General features: G+C 53.1%; 1 protein-coding gene across 5 annotated transcripts in view; it reads left to right on the forward strand.

Annotated features, from left to right (window-relative positions):
* Positions 1 to 23,552, forward strand: part of DIP2C (disco interacting protein 2 homolog C) — a 416,214-nt gene that overhangs the window by 384,270 nt on the left and 8,392 nt on the right. For 2 of the 5 annotated variants that reach the window (XM_047848086.1, XM_047848088.1), the window contains 4 exons: positions 2,180 to 2,209; positions 3,585 to 3,646; positions 18,817 to 18,874; positions 20,986 to 21,060. In XM_047848086.1, the coding sequence (XP_047704042.1) occupies positions 2,180 to 2,209; positions 3,585 to 3,646; positions 18,817 to 18,874; positions 20,986 to 21,060 (225 nt within the window). Of the gene's footprint in view, positions 1 to 186; positions 415 to 2,179; positions 2,210 to 3,584; positions 3,647 to 18,816; positions 18,875 to 20,985; positions 21,061 to 23,552 lie in introns of those variants that run through there. The other 3 variants (XM_047848087.1, XM_047848089.1, XM_047848091.1) reach the window with 2 other exon arrangements.

Genomic DNA, 23,552 nt, shown 5'->3' on the forward strand with positions numbered 1-23,552 from the left:
TTGGGATCTCCTTAAAGCTCCAGCTTGCATCCTTTGGCAAAGTGAAATTAATTTTGTGTCAGTGAGGAAACTTTGCTAGATGTACAGTCCCTCATACGTATCTTGAAATCTCAAATTTGTGTACCTTAGGGCTTTTGAAGTTTGGAAACACCTATATATTAACCCTTTACCTATTCCTTCCCATAGCCCTCGTTGATGTAGTACACCGCTTTTGCTCCTGGTGCTGAGTTGTTCCCTCTGTGCTTATACAAGTTGGAAAGTTCATTCCTAGTCATACGTATTGTTCTCCGAAATACTGCCTTGAGCCATCACAACAAAATCTGTGAATTAAAATAATTTAGAGGGAATATGGGCTTATTTTGATCCAGTTAGACTCTTAAATACGGAGAACAAACTTGGGGTTGATGGGGGGGTGAGGGATGGGCTAACTCGGTGATGGGCATGAAGGAGGGCACTTGCTGGGGTGAGCACTGGGTGTCATATGTAAGAGGTGAATCACTGGGTTCTCCTCCTGAAGGCAAGACTGCACTGTATGTTCACTAACTTGAGAATAAAAAAAAAATATGTTTGCGATTCAAGGAATCGTGAAGGGATTTATTTAAAACATTGCATTCGGCTGGAATAGATCCCAAGTCCTGGGTTCCTTTGAAGCGCACATGCCTTTCCCTGGTTCTTTCTTCGTGTCCTACGTCAGCTCCCTGTCAAGAAGGCAGCAGCCGTAGATACTGGTGGGAGGCAGTGACAGGAGCAGGGAGCCCTTGTTTTAAACCTGGAACCGTTGCTGTTTTTCTAGGCTCGCCCCGCCTCCGTGTTGAGCGGTGATAGCTTTCCAGTCTGGCTTTGTGTGCCACTGCCCACAGCCCAGGAAACCCAGCTGATGACTACTTTTTATCGCTGCTGTCATGGAGTCTGGCTAGAAGTGGTGGTTGCGGGGTGGGGTTGGCGCCAGTGGCTGTACATCAGCGCAGTGCTCGTGGGATGGTGTCCACTCTGTGCTTCTGGACACATCGGATCAGACCCCTCGGTCACCTGGGGAAACACGTGGCACTACGGGAGCTGACTCCAGGCGCTTTCTGGAGTGCTTCTGTCATGCCAGTGTAGGTCATTTAAAAGGGGTAGAGGCGGGCACCAAAATCATGGAAGATGAGAGAAAAATGGAAGGCAGTGTCTTTGAGGGGTTGCCCCAGGGTCCCGGGAAAACCCTCATCAGACAGCTGACCGGGACCCTGTGCAAGCCTGGTGCTTGGTTCCTTCATGCTTCAAGTGTACTTTGGCCTCTTGCATCCTGCCTTGTGGATGAGCAGGGCTGGGCACCCTGATTTTAGATGTAAACGTGTCCAGGCTCTCCTTTGTGATTGTCTTAGGAGACTTAGGGCTGCAGTGGACCTGGAACAACGTGGGGGCTGAGGGGTGCAGACCCCCGCACAGTGGAAAATTCACAGAACTTCGGACTCCCCCCAAAATTTACTAATAGCCTGCTGTTGACCAGAAGCCTTGGTGATACCATAGACAGCCAATTAACACCTATTTTGTGTGTTATGGGTATTATATACCGTATTCTTGCAGTAAAGCAAGCTAGAGAAGCAAAAGTGTTACTAAGAAAATCATGAGGGGAAAGGAAATACATTAGCAGCACTGCCCTGTATTTCTCTGAAGCAGCCCGCATGGAAGCTACCCTGCTTAGTTTAAACCCAGGCTGTTCAAGGGGCAACTGTGTTTCAGTGAGGGAACGTTCAACAGATTGGGCCAGTAAGATTCATATTTCCAATTGCCTCAGAAAAGAAAAGAAGCTTAGAGCACCATAAAATTAAACTGTCTGGTAATACCATCGACCTCATGTATGAAAGAAACTACTCGGGTCTGTGTGTCCACGATCAGTCATTCTGTGGCTCTCTTCCGTTGCTCTGTGGGTATGTTGACATCTAAGATTTTTTTCTTTTTTTTTTTTCTTTAGCCTTTAATGGTACAGTGATTGATTTTAACGATTTCCATATTTGACATTGTTTTTGATCTTCTTTTTACTTTGTTCCCTGCTTTTTGCGTTCTCCTCCCCACCCCCCCTTCCTCATCCCATTTTAATTGTTGGGTTGTTCTGTCTGCGTGTCTGTGTGTCGCTTCCCTGTGGTCCTGTTGGTGTGGCGTTCTCTCCTTTCTTCTTGTTCCCGCCCTGCTGCTGTAGCCCCACAGGCTGTGGAAGGCGGCCGAGCAGGTAGGGGACCTTCCTGTACGTCCACACCAGTGCCCCCCTCCCCGCCGTCTGGTCAGCTTCCAGCAGTGGGACAGACCAGAAGTGGAGTGCGGAGCCTGGCTGGGGTGTGCGGGCCGCGGGCGGAGGACTGGCACCCGGCATGACCTGCTCTCCCAGACCTCCTCGAACGTCGCGCACTCGCGACAGACACTTCCGTGTGCACAGTCAGTGGTTTCCCTGCCGGTTTGGGGGTTCTGTCCATTTTGCTCCACTTCCTGTGTTTAGGGACCCGTTTCCTGACTTGTTTGCTTCTGAATCGGCCTTCGGTGGCACTGTGTTCTGCATTACTCAGAACGTCAGAGCCCTTCCCCACCCCGCGCTGGTCTGTGACACGGCTCCCCCGGGGAGCCCCAGGTCTGCATCACACGGGGTGGAAGCTCCTGCCGAGGCCGGCTGCGTGTGCTGCTCCCCATGTCTGCGGGGGGAGACCGTGTACAGGAGGGGCAGGAGCAGCACGTTTTAACGGAGGTGTCTTTACCTTAGTCTTGTGCGGCACGTGGTTAAGATTTGCCGCTGGGGAATTTTAGCATACTTCTTCAAATAAGTTGTGAGGGCTGTGGCACTTTTTGGAAACGTGTTTGGGGCCCCATCTTTTTCTACCCAGGGTACCGCATTGCCTTCCCAAGAAAACAGAGGTAGAATTTGGGTTTGTAATATAGCTTTAATTACGTAGCTCTTCCATTGAAATCGCTGGTGAGAAGTCAACCCAGCATGTTGTGGAGGGATTCACGGTGCCGAGAGAAGATCTGTGGACCTGGACCCCCCCGTGTTAGATCGCGCAGTTCACAGGGTGCTCCCGGGCTCACTGGGCTGTTGACACAGCACACGCCTCCCTGACCTGTGTCCCAGACAAAGATGACCTCCCTCTGCTGGAGGAGAGCCAAGGCACAAGCAGGGTTTCCTTCTCAAGCTGTGAGTTCATGTCATGTGTTTGGCTTCAACATCCTGACCTCTAAAAATCTATCTTTTGGGGTGCCTGTGGTAGGAACTTCTCAGCAAACGAGGCTTCCATCCCTGACGGCCTGCTAGCCAGACGTCTGGGCAGTTCCAGCCCTTTTCCGTTGGGCAAGACGTGTGGCACGTGTCTTGTCCTTCTTATTTTTGTAAATGTGACTGATAGTTCAGCTGTGTGCAAGTCCAGCATAATCCTAGTAAAATGTTCCTTTCAGAACTGAGGTTATCAGACTGGAAGTTAGCAGGCATCTCGGAGGGAATTGTGCATTTAGTGCTTTTAGGTGGAGATTTTAGCAAAGAAATGCTCACTAACTGGTAGGAAGCACAGCCCCGGTTCCTCCCGCACAAACTTGAGCTAACCGCACTGTCTCCTTGCTTGCAGGGGACCTCGGGACCTGACCCAACCACCGTGTATGTTGACATGCGAGCTCTGAGGCACGACAGGTACGATGTGCTTCCGGGTTTGTGTCTTGATGGCCCCGCGTGCGGGGCTGTCGAGGGGGGAAGGAGCTCGGTGTCCGTCCTGTCTGAGCATGGTGGCCCCGGGCCAAGCAGGAGAGCTGGGCCAGCCTGAGCCGCGGCATCCCTCCGCTTGTGCTCTGTTCCCGCGGGGCAGGCGACTCTGTGCCTGGACCCTGAGGTCTGCAGCGGGGGTGGGGGTGGGGGGGGGGGGTGACCACACCTGCTGCTCTTCCTTCACCACTCTGGCTGGGGACAGAGTCATACCTTTTCAAGTCCCCAGTGCGCCGCCCACGTTCCTTTACTTGAATTGTAATTTTTTGTGAAGACGTTTCTGTGGAAAATTAAAACAGGACTGAAGTTACCTTCTGTGCAGCTTCCCAAGCAGCCTTGAGCAGAAATGAAAGGGGGTCCTTTGTAAGTTTGCCTCAGACTGGGAGGGGGCAGTGGGGGGCGTGGAAGCAAGGTGAGGACCTTCCCGGGAATTTCCTCCCCAGCCAGGAGGAGGATGCGCTGTCTTTCCTACAGACTCCCCCTCAAATAGACTGTTTCTTTTTGGTAACGAGGGACATGCCCGGTCATTGTTGCACTGGGACCAGTGAGCGTAGACCTCACACAGGTGTGACCCGTAAATGACCAGTGGGGGCCGATGGATGTGTGGTGATGGCCAGAGGCCGCGTGTCTCCTTCCCTTGCCTACGAATGTGTGTCCTCGTGCTGTACAACAGTGGGAAGAAGGGAGTTCATGGTCACAGCTGGTGGCCTGGGCGTGCTCCTGGAGGAACACGGAGTCGTCGTGTGGGTGTGTTGGGAGCGGGCTTGTGGAGACTGAGGGGTGGCCCGTGCACGCGCCAGCCAGCCTGGAGAGGACCACCCCGACTCTCATGGGCATTCCCAACAGGGCTTGTGCCCCGTGGATGTTGGGCTGTGCCTGCTGAGCACAGTTCGGGGAGTAGGGTGGCCGGCATCCGGGAGATGGGGGCTGGGGACACAGACGAAACTCTCCTGTTGGGCACAATCAGCCCCCCACGTGCGATCGCAGTGGGCTGATGTTGGGAGGCACCACCTGTGTTCAGCCAGCCACGTCCCACCTGGCGCCTGGGGCCCTCGTTTCAGACCCTTCTGTTCAGGGGGCACCAAGGTTAGAGCCCTCTGGCGGAGGCCCCTCCCGGAGGCCGAGGGCAGAGACTAGCACGTGCCCACTGCCCCTCGCCGGCTACCCCGCCACGAAGTCTCATCTGGAGCATCTTCATGGTTCAGAAACTTGGCTTTGAGGCGTTCACATAACTTGCTCCAGGGGCACATACACATTTTCACGTAGTAACTTCTGGGCTTTAGGACAAATTGACTTTCCCCCCTAGAAAAGTAACCTGGAAATAATATTGTGATATTATGCCTCTTACATTTTCTTGGACGGGGGCTCATCCAAGAATCCCTGTTTGAGTAACGCGCCGTTTTGTGTGTGGCCTGGAGCTCGAAACACACGGGGAGCAAACACCTGGGTCAAACCACGGCCCTTTCCCCCAGGAGGGTGGCCTGCCGTCACGGAGCCATCAGAGCAGAGGCTGTCATCTTGTGTCCACGGGTCCCAGAGCATCAGGGGTGGTGGGACTCGGGGGCTGAGTTTTCTTTCCTGGAGAAGAGCAGAACGGTAGGCACTCCCTGCGGTGCCCGTGACCTTGCCTTCCGAGGTCCTCGGCATATCTTTCCGTGGAGGAAACGTGCCACGGGGCAACATGAGGTGGAATCAGGAGCGGGGGCGTGGCTGAGGGGGGTGGGGGCCGCCTCAGATGCAGGAAGCGCTCCGTGGAGACTTTCTGGTTCTCCGACCCTGGAGTCAGTCCGGCGGCCTCTTAAGTGACACTTCTGTCCTAACCTGTAATCTCAGGTGCTTTTCTCTGACGAGGTCATCTGAAAATGAAGGAAACGTCCTCGTGAACCTGCTGGCAGTCGCACGTTTCAGAGAGAACTGGGTGGTGCTGCTGATCACCGTGGCCCGTGGTCACGTGGATTCGTGTCAGGGCGCCCAGCTGGCTGCCGGGGTCAGGATGCTCCGGAGGCATCCGCGTGTGCCCTGCCCAGGCCGCTCCCAGGAGAGCCCAGGGCTGCACACTTGTCGCTCTGGTTTGGCCGCCCGCCCGCCAGTGACGCTGTCTCACGTCCTCGCCTCTCTCCCCTGCCATCCAAAGACACAGGTGGCCCAGAGCTGAGGGAGGTCTTCAGACCCCAAAAGTTTTGTGCTGGACTTAGCTCCCCTGCCCCTCTTTCCGCGTTTGACTTCCGGAAACCAAAGCCAAGCGGCCCTGGAACCTGATGGAGCCACTCCTGCAGCGAGGCCTGTCCCCGGAGCCTCCCTGTAGGTGCTTTCTCGGGGTCCTTCACTGCCTCTTCCCGAGGGCCGACTTCCCACGACCTGTGACCTGTAATCGACCTTCCAGCCAGGCTATGGGCCGGTCAGGGTTCCGCCCGGGCCCTGCTTCTCTGAAGCAGAAAACCTCCGTGGCACCTCCCCCTCACCTGTCAGGTCCCTGCCTCCTGGGCCGATTCTCGTCCTGTGCGGTGAGCCATGCCCCCGGGGCCTCCGGTCTCCACGCCAACCCCTGACTTTCAAGTCCAGTCCAATTCAAACACCATCAACCCTGAATATTCCCTAGGGAAGCTGTCCTCCAACGTGCAGTCTCTAGCCTCACTTCTGACCTTTGTCAACATGTAACACGTGTGCCCTACGCTGCAGCTGATGGCGACAGAGAGGCTCTGCGGTCCTAGTGAACGGGGTTCACCTCTGGGCAGGCCCTGTGACCTCAGTGTCCCTGTGCTCAGAGTGGGTGTGGTAAAGCCAGCCTTCCCAGGGACCCGTGGGGCCACAGCACCAGGGTGACCGGGGGTCCCGGCAGGGTGCAGGTGAAACAGAGCTTTGAAAATATTGACTCTCTGTCTTGTCACCATTAGGGTAAAAAAAAAAAAAAAAATGGGCCTCTTGTCCTGACTTCCACTGTATGAAGATTCAGTTGTGGGATTAATTACTCTTCCTGCTGCTCTAGAACACTCACTGGGAGCCCCAGGGCACCTACGTAATTATGATCTAATTAACTTGGAGAGGGTTAGCCTGTCAGCGTGTTAAGTGCAGTATCCCCAGAAAGAGACTGCATTCTCATATGCACGCATGGAAAGACAGGTGACAAAGGACAGCCACATTGTGGAAACCTGTGATCAAGTAGATTTCCCAAATTGATTTGATTTGTACTGGACTTTCTGTGTCTATTTTTTTATTTATTTTGATTTTTTTAATGTTTAGTTTTGAGAGAGAGAGAGAGAGAGCACAAGCAGGGGAAGGGCAGAGAGAGGGAGACAACAATCCGAAGCAGGCTCCACGCTCCGAGCTGTCAGCGCAGAGCCTGATGCAGGGCTCGAACTCATGAACCGTGAGATCATGACCTGAGCTGAAGTCGGACATTTAACCAGCTGAGCCCCCCAGGCGCTCCTCTGCCTCTGTTTTTAATTCCCATTGTTTTCTATGAACCACAGTGTGTTTGGGAGGTCGCCATGGAGAACGTTTTTGCCTCAAGTGGCAAGGATAATCCTGCTCCTACTTCTGGAACAAATTTAGTTCCACTGTGCACAAGGGAAATTATGGCATAGCTTTGGGACTACTTAAAAATGAGTGGGTTTTTTTGTTTTTTTTTTTTTGTTTTTTTTTTTCAATGTTTATTTATTTTTGGGACAGAGAGAGACCGAGCATGAACGGGGGAGGGGCAGAGAGAGAGGGAGACACAGAATCGGAAACAGGCTCCAGGCTCTGAGCCATCAGCCCAGAGCCCGACACGGGGCTCGAACTCACGGACCGCGAGATCGTGACCTGGCTGAAGTCGGACGCTTAACCGACTGCGCCACCCAGGCGCCCCAAAAATGAGTGTTTTTAAAATATTGTTTCTAATATGTTCATGTAAGATGAATTCATGGTCTCTCAGTCACCTCTAATTGGATCTTTCCTTAAGCACTTGGATTTTGCAGACTTGAGATAGGACGGGGGGGGGGGGGGGTGGGAATTTTTTCAGCACTTAAAGTAATAGTTTTAGGAGTTTCATCTTATGGATACAATGTTACCATAAAGCTTTCTTAGCTTCCTTACCCCTCCCAACCTGAAGTGCTAAATCTCAGGAAAGCAAGGATAGTCCATTCATCCCTGGTCAGTGGTTAACCAAGGGTCAGGATCCCGTGGGAAGGAGGCACAGAACAGAAGTGCGCAGGTGGGCTTGTGACTCAGTCTGTGGCAGGAGGGGGCTGGATGAAGACAGACCAGCTGGAATGAGACCCTTCTTTTGATTGGCTCCTGGTATGATTGGCGTGAGCTTCTTCACAGAACCTCATTACACTTCTTACTGAATCTCTGATTTCTGGTCCCACGGTCCTCTGTGGCTGTCCGGGAGGTGTGCCGGGCACCTGACTTGCCCAGGCCCTTTGTGGACTGAGCTGACCCCAGAGGTTCTGCCTGGAAGCAGATGACACAATAGTTTCCCTGCCGTTCGATTGGACGCAGGACCTGTTCCTCCTGGGTTCGTGGCCACCCCTTGTGGCAGGTGAGCCTGAGCACGTGTGTTCTTTGTGTTCTGTTCCCTGCGTGTCACACAGAAACAAGGGTACCTACATCGTAGAAGCGTTGTGATGATCAAATAATTTCATCCGTGTAAACAACGTATCGTTCTTGCGGGAGTATAGATAGATAGATAGGACCTTGTATATGTAGTTACAGGTTGGCTTTTTCACCTACTAGTGTGTATCGTCCACCCTTATTTCTGCTTCTGGCTGTCTGCAGGCAGGCGCACGCTCTTTGAATTCATTGTTTAGCCAACTAAGTGGCTGCTTCATAATCGAAGATTTAACTGATCAGAGTTGTGGTGCGGGTTTTGTGCATTCCTGAAATACTTCTTATGGAGTATACTTGAAAATCAGACGACTTTACCTCTGGAGATAACTGGATAAAAAAAGAAGAGTTCACGCTTTGCAAAGTGTCCCTTACATGGTAAATTCGGGGTGAATTTCCAGCCTCCATCTACCCTGTAAGGCCAAAATCTTCTCTGAAGTTTGTGGCTTCCTTAAAAAGACATTATTCCCGGGGCGCCTGGGTGGCTCAGTCGGTTAAGCGGCCGACTTCAGCTCAGGTCACGATCTCGCCGTCCGTGAGTTCGAGCCCCGCGTCGGGCTCTCTGCTGACCGCTCGGAGCCTGGAGCCTGTTTCAGATTTGTGTCTCCCTGTCTCTCAGACCCTCCCCCATTCATGCTCTGTCTCCCTCTGTCTCAAAAATAAATAAACGTTAAAAAAAAAAAAAAAGACATTATTCCCTTTTGTCTCCTTCTCCTCTCTTCAGAGCCCAACCCAGTGCACACAGCCTCTCGAAATCTCCTTCTGGGCTGGGTGTGCAGGCAGAGAGCCCCAAAGCCATATCTGAGGAGGCCCTGGGCAGGTGTGGGAGGCAGGGCAGCATCCCAGCCTCGCACTAAGGAAACTTCAGGTGATGGGGGAGGCAGGCTGTTCCCCTCGACTGCTTTCTTTATTTACTTTCCGCCATCCATCATCCCTTAGAGACTGTACCCCTTTTAAACCCAGTGCTGTTTCTGCTCTTTGCACCCCGTTCTGACACCTGCTGTCCCGTCAGGAGATCCTGAGAGGAAAAGGAGGAACCACAGACTGAGGCACTGAGATCTGGGCACAGTTCTGCCACCACCTGGAAGTGTGACCTGAGACCCAGTCCCTGAACCTCCTGGGCCCTCGTCCCCAGCACGAGGGAGGGAGTTCCGGAGGAACATGCCAGTTCCAGCCCTCTTTCTGGCCTCCCCTTCCCACCCAGTTCTGAATGATTGGGACAGATTTTTGAGTCCCTTCCGCAGTTCAACACACTGTTGAGCTCTGATTAAATGTTCCTTTACTTTTCTAGAACATTTTAGGTTCTTCTGAGAAACTGTTCTGTGGTCTTTTTTCAGTAAAGACCAAATTTAAATAATTAAATGCAAATAAAAAATAAGTAACATAATGACTAGTTTTTGTTGCTAGAATAAGCAACAAAACATGTTGCTTATTCATTAAATCTTATCCTGAAGACCACCACCAAATCCTGTAAATTGGAGTTGCACATAAAATACAGGACAGCCAGTTAGATTCGAATTTCAGAGAAAAGAGGAATAATTTTTTTAGGACAAGTATGTCCCAAATATGCATGGATAGACATGTACTCTAAAAATCATTGTTGATCTGAAATTCACATTTAACCAAGCGTCCTGTATTTTTATATGCTAAATCTCGCCACCCTGCCCTAAAATCAGACATCTGTTCTCACAGCCACCGTGTTACCAGCACTGTGTTTCTTCTCTGACAGTCGAGGGACTCCATTCACTTCCTGCCTGTTCCGTGGGGGAAATCTCCCACTGCAGAGAGCTGCCTCCTGCCGTTTCCTTTTCCAAAAGAGGTTGTTCACAGTCTCCCGATTAGGCGTGAGCTGTGAGCCCGCGTGGCCAGAGTGCCTTGAGCCCCTCCCGGGCATGCCATGCAGGGGGTCCGTCACTGCCAGCTGGTAGGAGTTCTGTGGCGTAGGGTAAGGCCCCCTCACGCGTGCTCATGATCTCAGGCCTCGAGAAGGAGAAAGGGTCCGGCAGAACCCCCGCAAAGGGCGGGGCCTCTGTTCTTACTGTACCTGCTCCCTCAGACGAACTGCTCAGAAGGAAATGCCGGCTGTCCCACGTTAGGTGAGCACCCCGTCACCTCCTTGTCCTCTCTTCCCTCCTCATCGTGTTAATGTACACACACATGCCGTGTTATTTAATTAAATGGCCAGTAGTGTGTTTTGGTAGGTGTGGAAAAATACAGGCCTGTGAAAACCCTCTTTCTTTCTTCCTGGCCCGCCCATTCAACCTGTGTCTTTATATCCTGCTAATTTACCCTGCTCTCACTGTTAACAAAATAACCACCGTAACAAAATGTTTGGATGCCATTTGATGACAGGATCTTAATATGTTTCACATGTCCATGTAAAGCCAAGGGCAACCACCTAATTCTTTCACATGTGGCTGTCCTATTACTGCCTCAGTCTCATTAGAGACTCAGTCACTGTCTCATCAGAAAGTGAAAGTTATTTTAAAAGGAATGAATCCTAGATACTTTTCCTTAGAAGTGAAGCATCTGTTTGCTTCAGTGAACTCATTCTTCGATAGTCTTTTTGTGGAGGAAAACCCGGCTGCTTGCTCGGACGCAGGCCCAGCCACTGCTCAGGGCTGGTGCGGGGGCCACGGGGCCAGAGCTGAGGGCTGGGTGTGTGACAGGCGCCACGAAATGATGGGATTCGTTCGTGGTCAGCTTGTTGAAGTGACATGTGACTTCCTCCCACGCCTCCTGCGTACCTGTGATCTTACAGAAAACTGCAAGCAGGCGTGCAACTTGGTGAGTGCTCTTGCCTTCGTCCTTGTGTGCTGGAACATTCTGCTTAAAGGCACAAAGAACTGACAAGCTCAGAACAGACCCCGGGGGAGCCAGATGGACTGATGGACCTCCAGACAGGATCCTCCAGACAGACAAGCGTAGCCCCGTTGAGAACCCGACGAATTAGAGCCCCCAAAGTAATGTCCAAATGATTAAATTTTAACTGAGAACCTACCCTCGTTCCGCCTTCAGGTGCACAGTTCAGCTGCATTAAGTGCGTCCACGTTGCTGTGCACCCTTCCCCACCATCCGCCTCCAGAACTGCCTCCTCTTCCCAAGCCGGAGCTCCGTCCCCATGAAGCGCTGACTCCCCTGCCCCCAGCCCCAGCACCCCCATTCTACTTTCTGTCTTTGTGAATAGACTACTCCGCGTACCTCACATGCGGAATCACACGGTGTCCGTCCTTCTGCGACTGGCTTATTCCACTGAGCATAGTGTCTGTTGTGCACACCCTCCCGGGAGCTTCCCGGGTGCAACCCAGCGCGGCCCGAGGGAAGATGATGGCCCTCCAGGGGGGTGAGGCAGGTGGCAGTTATAAGGAGCATGGGGATTCCCCTCGAGGCTTGTCTTGGGTGACAGCCAGACGAACGCATCCCCACATCTGCCCGCCAGATCTTAAAAGATCATAGAGAGGCCCCAACTGAGTTCAGTCCTGTTCCCAGCATCGTGTCACCATCCAAGGCCATGTCCTTGGAACAGCCACTGGGAGCAGGAAAGGCACGTGGAACCCACATTCCAAAGACAGAGGAGGGGTGGAGAGCCTCTGAGTGCCCGGGTCGAGCTCACAGGTCAACGAGCGGTCACATGTTTTTGACCACATTCCCCAGCCTGTCCTCAAGGCCCATCCATGTCTTGGCATGTGTCAGAGTCCCTTCTTTCTTACGGGTGAATAGCGTTCCATTGTAGGGATGGACCGTATTTTGCTGATCCATCATCCACTGGTGGGCACTTGGGTGGTTTCCACCTGTCTGCTATTGTGAGCGAAGCTGCCGTAAACATGGGTGTGCAGTTCTCTCTCCTAGACTCTCCCTGCAGACGTTTTAAGTATATACTCAGAAGTGGAACTGCTGGGTCATTGGGTAGTCCTGTTTCTACCTTTTCAGGGAACCACCAGGCCGTTTTCCACAGTGGCTGCACCGTTTTACATTCCCACCAGCAGTATCTGCATCCTCGCCAACGCCAGTTAATGTAATTTTTTTTGGTGTAGTAGCCACCCTAGTGGGTGTGAAGTGTCTCTCGTTGTAGTTGTGATTTGCGTTTCCCTGATGACCAGTGATGTTGAGCATCTTCTCGTGCATATTGGCCATTCACGTGTCTCCTTTGAAGAAATGTCTGTTCCAGTCCTTTGCCTAACTTGATTAAATTATTTTACTTTTGAGTGGTAGGACTTCTTTATACTCTGGATATTAGTCCCTTATCAGATAAACGACTTGCACATGTTTTGTGCATTCCTTGAGTCGCCTTTCGTTCTGCTGACTTTATCAGTCACAGAGCTTTTCATTTTGATGTGGCCCAATTTATCCATCTTTCGCTGCCTGTGCTCTTGGTGTCGTGGGATTTTTCTTTTCTTTTCTTTTCTTTTTTTATCAAACCGATGTTGTAAAACTTTTACTCTCTATGTCTTATTGTGACATTTTTATACTTTCACCTCTTGCATTTAGGTATTTGTTCCATCTTGAGTTAAAAGGTTTTAAATGACATTTTCAAGAGGCGGGGGCTGTGTTCTTTATAAAAGTCAGTTTCACAAAGACAGAAAGGGCTTGGAAATGTTCCTCGTTGATGGAGGTTAAAGAGACATTACAACCAAATGCAAAATGTGGTGCTGAGCAGGTCCTATACTTGGGGAGGGGGTGGGGGCGCAGGAAGTGCTGTAATGGCCGTTATTGGGCTAATGGACAAATGGGAATGGGGACCGCAGATGAACGCATCAGATCAATGTTAACGCTCTTAAGTTGGCAACTGTCCTGTGACTGTGTATGAGAATGTCCATCGTTGTGGGAAATGCATACTAAAGTACTTAGCAGTAAAGGGTCGTGCGTGCATGTGTGTGTGAGTGAGAGCGAGCGAGCGAGCAGGGCAGAGAGCACACAAATGGTTAGGCAAATGAGTAAAATGCTAGCAATGGGTGAATCTGAGTAAGGGATATTAAAACAGTTCTTTGTACTGTTTTCATTTTTGTAAGTTTTCCACCGTTGTGAAATAACTTTCAAAGAGAAAAAGTTTTAAAAACAGAACTCTTAACGTATGAAGTCCAGGAATGATTTCTCAGGTCACTCTTTTCTCAAAAAGGGAAGGGTGCACGTGAGTTAACCAACCCCTTACTGTGGGAGGGAGCAGAACCAGAACCACTTCTGGCAGACGCGGGTCGACGTAGAAAGGGAGCAGAGGTGTCCCGTGGGGCGTAGAAGCAAACTCCAGAACAGCCGGGGGGACTCCCACATTGCCCGGTGCCTCTCAGCGCCCAGCTCCGTGCAGGCATCTCTGTGTCTCCCTGGGGGCACATTACCAGCCCGCAGCCCTGAGCTTCTTCCACTTCCTGTGTTAGAAGGACAGCCTGCCTTGAGTCCCTGTTCCTGGGGTGTGAGCTTGGCCAGCGGCAGTGGGAGTCGTGAGCCCCCTCGAGTGTGGGCACGCAGAGCAACATCTTTCCCTAGACGGCGGGGAGGGTGGGGAGTGGCGCTCGGTGCGGCACCTGGCAGCCTCGTGGGAGGTCAGGGTCGGCACGGGTGGGGGTGTCCGTGATGAGAGCGCTTCCTCCCCCAGCTCACAACCGCGGTGTAACCCCGTGAGAAATGCCAGATGCTCTGCACAGCACCTTGCCCCTGCCCCCACAACTACCAAGGTCATGGAAAACGAGGATGTTCTGAGAGACTGCAGCAGCTGGGACGAGCTAAGGAGACGTGGGAACCAGCTGTCCCGTGGGGTCCAGAAGACAGTCGTCAGCCGGAAGCTGGGGAAACGTGGGCTGGTTTGGCTCCCGAACCGCAGCGCGTTGGCGTGTCCAGGACCGCGGTCGTTGCTGGGGGCCCAGAGAGAGAGCCTGAGCTGTTCCTTCAGGTTTCCTGTGCATCAAACGCTGCTGTCGAAACATACTAATTACCTCAGATGACTTTGCCATCAAAGCCTTATGAGCGGACACGGGGTCTTGGCCCGCACCTCCGGCTGGGGTGTCCGCTGACAGACCCAACAGAAGAGGAGGAGTCTGGGCTCCCGTCAGCCTGAGGGAGAGACGAGGAACTGCACTGAGCAATGTCTGGCCCCAGCGGTGGCAGGGGACCTTGGGGGCAGGAGCGTGTTAGACCCGTGATTGTAGAAGGCGCACCCGGGGCGCTCGGCACTGCTTCGTCCCGTGGCTGTGTTAGGTAAGCACGTCTTGAGTTGTGCCTGGTGTCACTCATTTTGGGTGGCTTTACGCGGTTTTGGGCTTCCACGTCACCCCTGCCACTGCTGGCCTGGTGGCAGTGCCGTGGGCTATGTGTGACCTGGAGCTCTGAGCGCGGGTTCCGGGGCAGAGCTTCCGTTAGGGGCAGCGGTGCTTGGGGGGTGTTCTGTGGCCTCGCTCCTGTGGGGGCATGACCTTGGTGCCCCTTCTGTTGGGGGTTTCCTCGTGCCCCTAGCGGTCCTCTCTGGGAGGGCTTCACCTGCAGCGCTCTTAGAATCCAGACTTCGACCGACCGTGAGACTTGTCTCATTGTTCCTCCCTTTGCCCCAGCTGCCGGGAAGCTGGGGACAAAATCCAACCCTAGCACCTCGGGTCACTGAAGCCAGGGTTCGGAACACGCGTGACATCCCGTGTTTTGGAACTTCCCCTCCCTCTCCTGGGATTCTGAAAAACTTGTGCCAGCGGCCTTATAGTCCGTCCTTCAGATGCTTCAGGCTGTTTTGGAAGACGCTGCCGTGTAGACGTGGGCCTGGGAGGCCCCCAGTTTGCAGCTGTGCGTCTGTGGCGTGCCAGGTGCGGGGGCAGACCCGGGGTCCCGTTTCCTCCTCTGGCTGCTGTGGCAGAGCGGGTCGTGGTGATGGGAGGTGTGGATGCTGCACAGCCTCCAGGTCACGGAGACCTCCCCGGGTGGCCGGGGCCGGGCAGCGGCGCAGCTGGCAGGGACGGGTACCCACCCTCGGCCTCTGTCTGTCCCCCCTCAGGACACATCTGCACTGGGCTCGTCCGTGTTCCCGAAGTGACATTTCTGGCAGCAGCGGTGGCAGCTGCCGTCATTCTTACAGGGACAGATCGTGTGATTTCTGGATTGTTTCCCGTCTCCTGAGCCGGTGGTGTGATGGGCACCCTGCCAGCGGGTGACGATAGCTGTGCAGGTGGAGGTGCTCACCTCCCCTGGGTGACAGTCGTGGTTTGTCACCCTGTGTCAGGGAGAGGAGGGGGCAGCGTGCTGGGGGGTGGTGAGGTTGCAGCAGCCCCTCCCCCCAGCCTTTTCCACAAGGCCAGAGGAAGGAGCCCTTTGCAGACGGACCTCCTGCTTCAGCACCCTGTGTCTGTAGCTCCTTGACGTCACTCTGGTGGCTGCAGCTGTGCAGGGTGAGGTTCAGATGGGAGTAAGGACAGCGCACAAGGGAGGGATTGTGTAGGGAGTGACCGGTCTCCCCACGTGAACTTTCTACCTTGCCGTTGCTTCTTTTCTAGCGAAAGCCTAAACTTCAAGTCCGTATTAACAGCCTCGGGGGAAAAACATGTTTTCGGAAGTCCAGGGCTGGTGCTTGAGTTTGGAAGCGTCAGAGGCAGGCCCTTCCTGACGCCGCACAGCGGGCTGGAGGGGGGTGGGGAAGCAGGTGCGCTGACGGCCAGCAGCAGTGGACGGGGGGGGGGGGGGCAGCAAGGGAAGGGGCGGAAAATCCTGGTCCCAGGGCTGACAGGTTTAATCAGGTCCCGAATTGTGTCAGACAGATTCTGCCACGTCCACGCGAGTCCCCCGGAGAATGATCTGACCATAGGCTCGGTCTCTCTGGAACCTCCCGGGAGACAGGGTTCCGTTTACCATCTCACTTCACTGTGGGACGGAGCCAAGCCCACTCTCGGGCAGGGCGCCCGCCTTTGCAGCCTCCCACGCGAGCTGCAGTCTGGCTGTGACCATCCAGGCTGCTTCCAGAGAGCGGTGCTGATGGCGGCACAGACCCGGGGCATCTCATGGACCCTGCCTGGCAGGTGCACAGGATGTACGGAGCTCACCCGACCTGTGAGCAGCACCCTCCCGCCCTGGGAAGGTCAGGCCGAGCAGGGCTTCGCCCGGGTGCCCGCTGTCGCCCTGCAGCCCGTCCAGCGCTCGGTATCAGCATCTCCCTTACAAGCGGGGAAGATTCCTCCTTCCGTGGGCTGCAGATGTGCATTCTGGCTCTTTGAGGACACAGCTTGTCTTTTTCCGTAAGGCTGTTTTATTTTTCATTTTACTCTCTGGATATTTTTCATGTGGATGTGGGACCATCCTCTGTGGCATTTGCCAGTAGGATCTGTGACTTTTTCACATCAGAGCAACCCTGAGTGATTCCAGCACCCCATTCCTGCGTTCCTGGGAAGCTCTAACAAAGGCCAGAGAAGAAACTCCTCGTGGTAGATCCTCCTGTCTTCCACATTTGAGATGGAATGCCTGCTTTCTCAGAGGCTGAGGGCCGTACAGGGAAGGACGGGACACGCGTAAACCCTTCAAGCAGGAAGAGGGCCAAGGAGGCCACCGTCTGGCAAGGCAGATGCCAGCCAGCGTGCACGTGGCCGGGAGCCCCGCTGGCTGGAGGAGACCCACGCCCGTGTCATCTCGCCCTAGATTGTCCAGGCACAGGCCGAGGTAGAAGCCTGCACGGAGGGAGAGAAGGGAAAGCCGTGGACATCCTGGGCACAGATTGCACAGTCCGGGGACATTGCTCTTGGTCCCTTGTTTCCAGCGTCTGGCCCAATTGGTGACTGTAGGTGCCCTGTCCGGGGTCCTCACCCTCCTAATGCAGCAGTCACAGCTGCCGGATACATCCAAAATGCCTGACAGGGGTTTCCCGCATCCTAAGGTTGTGCTGGCTTTGCGTGGACAGCTGGCAGAGCAGGAGTGTGTCCAAAACAGCCCTAACTTTTGGCTAGGAGTTTTGCTGCCCAGCCGGACCCGCTGGGCTGTGGGGAAGCCCGGCCACATCGCGGGCCCGCCGCCCACCCCCAGCCAGACAGCAGCAGCCCTGCTTGCGCGGAGACAGGGCTGTGTGGTGCTGGGACCTCATGCCAAGCCCACCCCCTCTGGGCCCCTGCTCCTTCATCCTGTCTTTCCCCAGCCACACGACTCACAATTTCCCACCCAGGTCAGCCTCCTGTCCCTGCAGCTTTCTCCGTCTGTAGCTCGTTGCTGACATCCAGAAGCCACAGTTGTGCGGCCAGCCACTGGACACAGGTGTGTTCACGTCACCTGACCATTCAGACGAGCTTGGCTTTAGTTGAGGGTAGCGGTCCCAGCCTCCTGACCCGGCCTCTGTGAGCACAATGCCGCCTGGGTCCTGAGAGCGTTTGTCGCTTACAGTTCTGTCGTCGCTGCATCGGGTAATTTATCTTGGATGCTTCGTGTCATTAAGCCTGTTGGCATGTTCTGGAACCGTTGCAGCGGTGTGTAAGATCTGGGCCGCTTTCCTTGGATAGCCCTCAATTTGCTGTCGTCAGCATCAAAGCCTTTCCCAAGACCAGCACCAGAGATCCTGGTGGCTGTCGTGCAACCCGAACTGGGGATGGTGAGCTCTTGCACATCATCACGTCGCTGCCGCCACCGGTCAGGTGCTCTCCCTCCCGGCCCCGCCCCTGACCACCCTCCCGCCCCCGTGGCATCCCACTTGCAGGTGCTGCAAAGGCCGGCTGTGAGGGAGCCTCGTGCGCCCCCACACTGTGGCCAGGGGTCCCCTCTGAGGCCTCCTGCCCCTCTCCCCTGTCCCCTCCCGTCTCCAGAGCACGTGCCAGTCAGCAGGAGGGTGGCTGTGACCACGCAGAGGGTGGCTTAGGGGTGGTGAGCATCCCTCCTCCATGGACACAGAGACACAGCCTCCAGCACCCCTCATCCCGAGTGTCGAGCATGGCACTCTGTGAACAAAAAGTGCCCCTAGGCGAAGGAACAGCATCCCAGTCTTGTACTGTGGCAGAAAGAATACCGCGGGGGTTCAGCCAGCTGTGGTTGTGACCAGCACCAGTGTCATCCACGGTTCTTAAGATTAAGCCACCATTAAGTATTTTTTAGTGGAGAAGAGTTTCTTTTCTAGAAGGTTTTGCCGTCTAAATTGGCCAGTCCTCGTGGGGGTCAGATGCACCTGGTTCAGAAGGTCGATTCTGTGCTCTGCGGACCTGGGCCACTGTCCCCGTGGCCGGAGCTCATTCGCGCTCCAGTCTAACCCGTACGCCTTTCCTTTTCTGCAAGTGCTGAGTTGAGTCCTGGTTCCTGTCCAGGCAGAATCATTTTCCCGGTGGTCATGCATGATTGGCGAACGGGACTTGGCCTCTGTTCTCTGTGGCCCCTCCTGTGTCTCTCTCCGTGTTCCTGCCGGAGCACAGCTACTGTCCGCTCTGGGATCACTTTTTCCTTGGACATCTAAACAGTGCATTGCATTGGACAGTGCTCCCCAGCAGCCTGACCAGCACTGACCAGGCAGGTGCTAAGTATGGAGGAAGGGAACCACAGGCTCAAGAACGCGGCCAAGTCATACCTTCTCTTTCTCTTTGTAGAGTGCGTTTAGTGGAAAGAGGCTCTCCTCACAGCTTGCCCCTGATGGAATCAGGAAAAGTAAGTATTGAAGGAAGAAAGATGTATTTCTCCATAAACCTGAGTCTTAGCGTATGAGCTTTGACATTTTAAGAAATGTATTTTTTAGAATATTTTTAACAATAGGTTTGGCCATGAGTACAGAAACTCAAAACAACAGTATTTTAAACAAGTTAGGTTTTTCTTCTCTTTCACAAAAAAGAAATGAAACCTCCAGGGGCCCCAGCACTTTCTGTCTTGTTCTACTTTGCATGGATTCTGTTCCTAAGAGTACCTCAGGGTCAAAAGTGGCTGCTCTAGCTCCAGCCATCGTTTTCACATTCCAGCCAGCAGGAGAAGAAACAGAAAAAGGAGGAAAGGAAAGATGCAGATGAAGTTTTCTGAGTTGCCTTGTGCACACTTAAGTACCGCCACCCAAAGTCCGGTCACACGGTCACACTGGCTGAAAGAAAAGTTAGAAACCTTATATTGGTTCTGAGTGTGTATGGGCCTCACTATAAACCCAGGTATCGGTTGCTGTGAAAGCAGGCAAGGAAGGGTTATGGTGGGGTGGGGGGAGGAGTAGTTCCTGCCACAATGGTCATGTTTTCTTTGTTTGTCTTTTTTTTTTTTTTTTTTTTTTTTTTTTACAAGTTGAGGGTGAGAAGTATGTTTACACCAAAGCGAAGATTTCTTTTTTCATTTTTGGCCCCCGTTGTCCTATCTCTTCTCCACTTGACGTAATTCCAGAAGCATCTTATGTCAGTTCTGGATCCTTTATCATCTGTGTCAGTGTGAGCGCCAGTGAGAATTCTTGCTGCTAAGTTGGTTCTCATGGTAGGACCCTGTGCTTACCTGCCCTAACTCAGCCTTGAGCGAGACACAGAGACCAGAGCCACCGTGTCACGCTTCAGACTAGGGGACAGGACACCCGTTCCAAGAGCTCTTACTGAAGCTCAACCCTACAAGGTCCGATTAACTGAACCCACACGGGCTTCATTCCAAATTTGCAGAATCAGCTTTTGCTTCCAGATGCATGTGGTTTCAGTGAAATTCAAAACGCCTCTAAGCCAAACTTCCATTAAGAAGGAGATGGTCGGGGCTCCCGGGTGGCTCAGTTGCTTGAGCGTCCGGCTTCGGCTCAGGTCACGATCTCGCGGTCCGTGAGTTCGAGCCCCGCGTCGGGCTCTGTGCCGACGGCTCGGAGCCTGGAGCCTGTTTCAGATTCTGTGTCTCCCTCTCTCTCTGCTCCTCACCCCCTCATGCTCTGTCTCCTCTCTCTCTCTCTCTCAAAAATAAATAAACACGGGAAAAAATGTAAAAAAAGGAGATGGTTGATACGAATCTTACGATAAAAGACAGTGACAGGCAGGAGAACGTTGGAAGCATGATTGAGGAAAGAGAGGGCTGTCCAGGCTCTCTAGTCAGAACACGCCTGACAGCACGGCAGGGGCCACCACCCTGCTCCCTTCCACCACACCTGCCTCACTTTTCGGTCCACACTCATCTCCGAAACCTCGATCCACGGGTGACTTCCTTATTTCAGCACCGACTGCAAACCTCCCCCTTCATCCACATTCACGCGCCATGATGTCAGGCACGATACTAAACACGATTGAAAAGTTAACTGAAATGTCTGAAAATTCCTATTTTTCATGCATCATGCTGAGTTAAGTTGTATCAGTCATCATGTTTCTATTCACATTCTTAATGTTTTTAAGTGTTTACTTATTATTGAGAGAGAGCGCAAGTGGGAGAGGGTCAGAGAGAGACAGAAGCAGAGAGAGAATCCCAAGCAGGCTTCTCGCTGTCCGCGCAGAGCCTGATGCAGGGCTCAATCCCAGGAACCATGGGAGGAACTGAGCCAAAACCAAGAGCGGATGCTTAACCAACTGAGCCACCCAGGTGTCCCCAGATTCTTAATGTGAAGATCACTTTAATACAGGCACTATCATTGTAGTAATGATTACAGTAAGATGCGGTTGTCACGCAGTAATTATGTTATGGTATGTAATTTTGATTTAAGGCCATACCACTTTCTAGACAGTTTTAGAAAGGAAAACAGGCACGTGGCATAAAGGCCACAGCAAGGTTGACTGGTGTGGCATCTGCCTGTCTGTCCACTGACCAGAACGTTCTCCTCTGCCACATAGATCCTCCCGGGGGTTCGGATCATAATTGCCAATCCAGAAACAAAAGGACCGTTGGGCGACTCCCACCTGGGTGAGGTGAGTTCCGGGGTGTCCGCCCGGGTGAGGCGAGCTGCGGGGCGTGCTCAGAGATGGAGCCTCTGAGACCAAATGACCGCCCTGCTGGACGCGCCGGGTCATCCTCAACACCTGGAAGCACCGCTAAGCCTCAAGTCAAGTCACTGGCTGGGAAGGAACCGGAAATAAGCTTTACCGCTAGAACGAGTCACCGAAGTTCAGGGTTGCAAAGCAGATTTCCGTGAGCAAGTGCGAATGGCCCTCTCCAAAGAATTTAGGGCAGAGGATAGTGAACATACGTGGAGTGAGTTTCCTTACGTCCTAGCTCTTGCCTTTGCCGCACGCTTGCCGACTTAGTGCTGAGAAGCGCGTCGGGACAGCCATGGAGAACATGCCCAGGGCACAAGGCCACAGCCTAGAACCATGGAGTGTCAGTAAATGGTCGCAGTTTAGGGAATGACAGGCATTTCCTCTGTCAGAAAGTCAACAGTGGCCGTGACCCATTCGCTCGTATTTAGGAGGAAACCCACGCTGGTTGACCCCCGTTCCTGCTGCCCTAGATCACCCCCTCCCCCACTCAGCCAGTGGGAGGGACATCAGAAAGGGGCACGGTGCACTTACCTTCCCTCCTGTTCTCGGCAAGGCCGAGCCCCTCACGGGCACTGGGTCTAATGGCCACGTCCTTGCTGCCGTGCCACCTGCCCCCACATGGTCAGCTTCCCTCCTCACAGAGGTTCCCCAGCTGCCCACAGACCTGCTGCCGTCGCTAACAGCTTATTAAAAACACCACTGCTCAACCAACAGACTCTTTTGTTTTAAGCTTATTTATTTGAGAGTGTGAGTGTGAGTGAGGGGAGGGGCAGAGAGAGAGGGAGAGAGAATCTCAATCAGGCTTCACGCTGACAGCACAGAGCCTGACGCGGGTCTCGACCCCACGAAACCGCAAGATCACGACCTGAGCTGAAACCAAGCGTCGGATGCTTAGGCAACTGCGGGTGTTAAGCCTGGTGAGCCACACGGGCTCCCGTCTAGGAACATATTTAAAGGAGATTTCCTAAGTGAGACCTGTACAGTATTTTATCCCGTCAGTTCTGATCTTCAGACGTGATCGAGAGATTCCCACGAAGGGCTAAGCAGCAGCCCAACCAGAAAAGGCATTTGGGATGTGAGCAGTGGTCAGGACTCACCACTGTCCTCTCTTCAGCCACCTGTGATGTGTGCTTGCGCCACTGCGCTGGGGCGCAGCGGCTTTGTTTACTTGAAGGACCGTTGATACACACAGTGTCGTGTTAGCGTCAGGTGCACAGCACAGTGATGTGACTCTTGACCAGGACAAGTGTGGTCACCACACAACATGATGACGATTCCATTGCCTACATTCCCTGTGCTGCATTTTTGATCCCCGAGATTTGTTGGCCTCACACCTGGAAGTTTTTACCTCTCGGTCCCCTCCCCCCACTCAGCCCCTGCCCACTGCCTCCCCTCTGGCACCACAGTCTATACTCTGTACTTACGAGTCTGTTTCGGGGCCCCTGGGGGCTCAGCCAGCCAAGCGTCCGACTCTTGGTTTCGACTCAGGTCACGATCTCACGGTTGGTGGGTTCGAGCCCCACATCAGCAAGGAGCCTGCTTGCGACTCTCCCTCTTCCTCTCTCTCTATCTCTCTCAAAATAAATAAACTTCAATCAGTCAGTCAATTCCTAGGAATGAAACTGGGAAGGACAGCGTGCTGTCCTGGGTGCCTGGAGAGGGTGCCAGCCTGTGCCGCTGTCTAGCCAGTGGCCTCGGCTCCAGCCGGGCATCAGAGCCCACTTCACTCTGGTTTTCTGAACAGGAACGTGTCTTCACAAGGAAATTTTGTGTCTGAGAAGAAGGAACAAGTTTCATTGCCCTTACACGATGGTGTCACTTTTTTCTTTCCTCTGGGGTTGGGTTTGTTCAGCAGGTCCTGACTGGGTGGCTGTGGGTGTGCCCACAGTGTCTGAGAGCCACGGGACAGTGCAGACAAGGTGGACTGTCTCTCACTCGTCCATTTTTCAGTGTAATAAAATCATGAAAACAACCCAGCTCAGAACGTCTTTACTTGAAACACTGTGTAGTCCAGAAGACCCTGACTTCTGGTTCTTTTCCCTGCAGAGACAGAATTGCATGCAGTTTTATGCGTGTTTCAGGGACTTAATTGGCTTAACCTCGAGTCTTTTCCATGGCTCTGCATGACTCATTGGTCACCACTTTGAGTCAAAATGTTGCTCTTTCTCATTTGCCCAAGTGTCACACACACGGGCTGTTTTGTTTCTTGATATTACACACCTTTCCTTCTTTGAGTCGGTTTTGGGTTCTGCTGTTGTGTTGGAATATGTTCCCAAAAGTGTGCAAACCACGTGAAAGGGAAAAATAAATCATAAAAGTTTTCAACATTTTTCCAAATTGCTTTTTAGAAACAATCATTATATTTGAATAAGTGCAAGGAAACTGCTTAGTACAACATCGCTCACTTGATGTGCCTCCTTTCA

The sequence above is a fragment of the Prionailurus viverrinus genome, unplaced genomic scaffold, assembly GCF_022837055.1.
Source record: "Prionailurus viverrinus isolate Anna unplaced genomic scaffold, UM_Priviv_1.0 scaffold_51, whole genome shotgun sequence".
In the NCBI taxonomy this organism is placed as follows: Eukaryota; Metazoa; Chordata; class Mammalia; order Carnivora; family Felidae; genus Prionailurus; species Prionailurus viverrinus.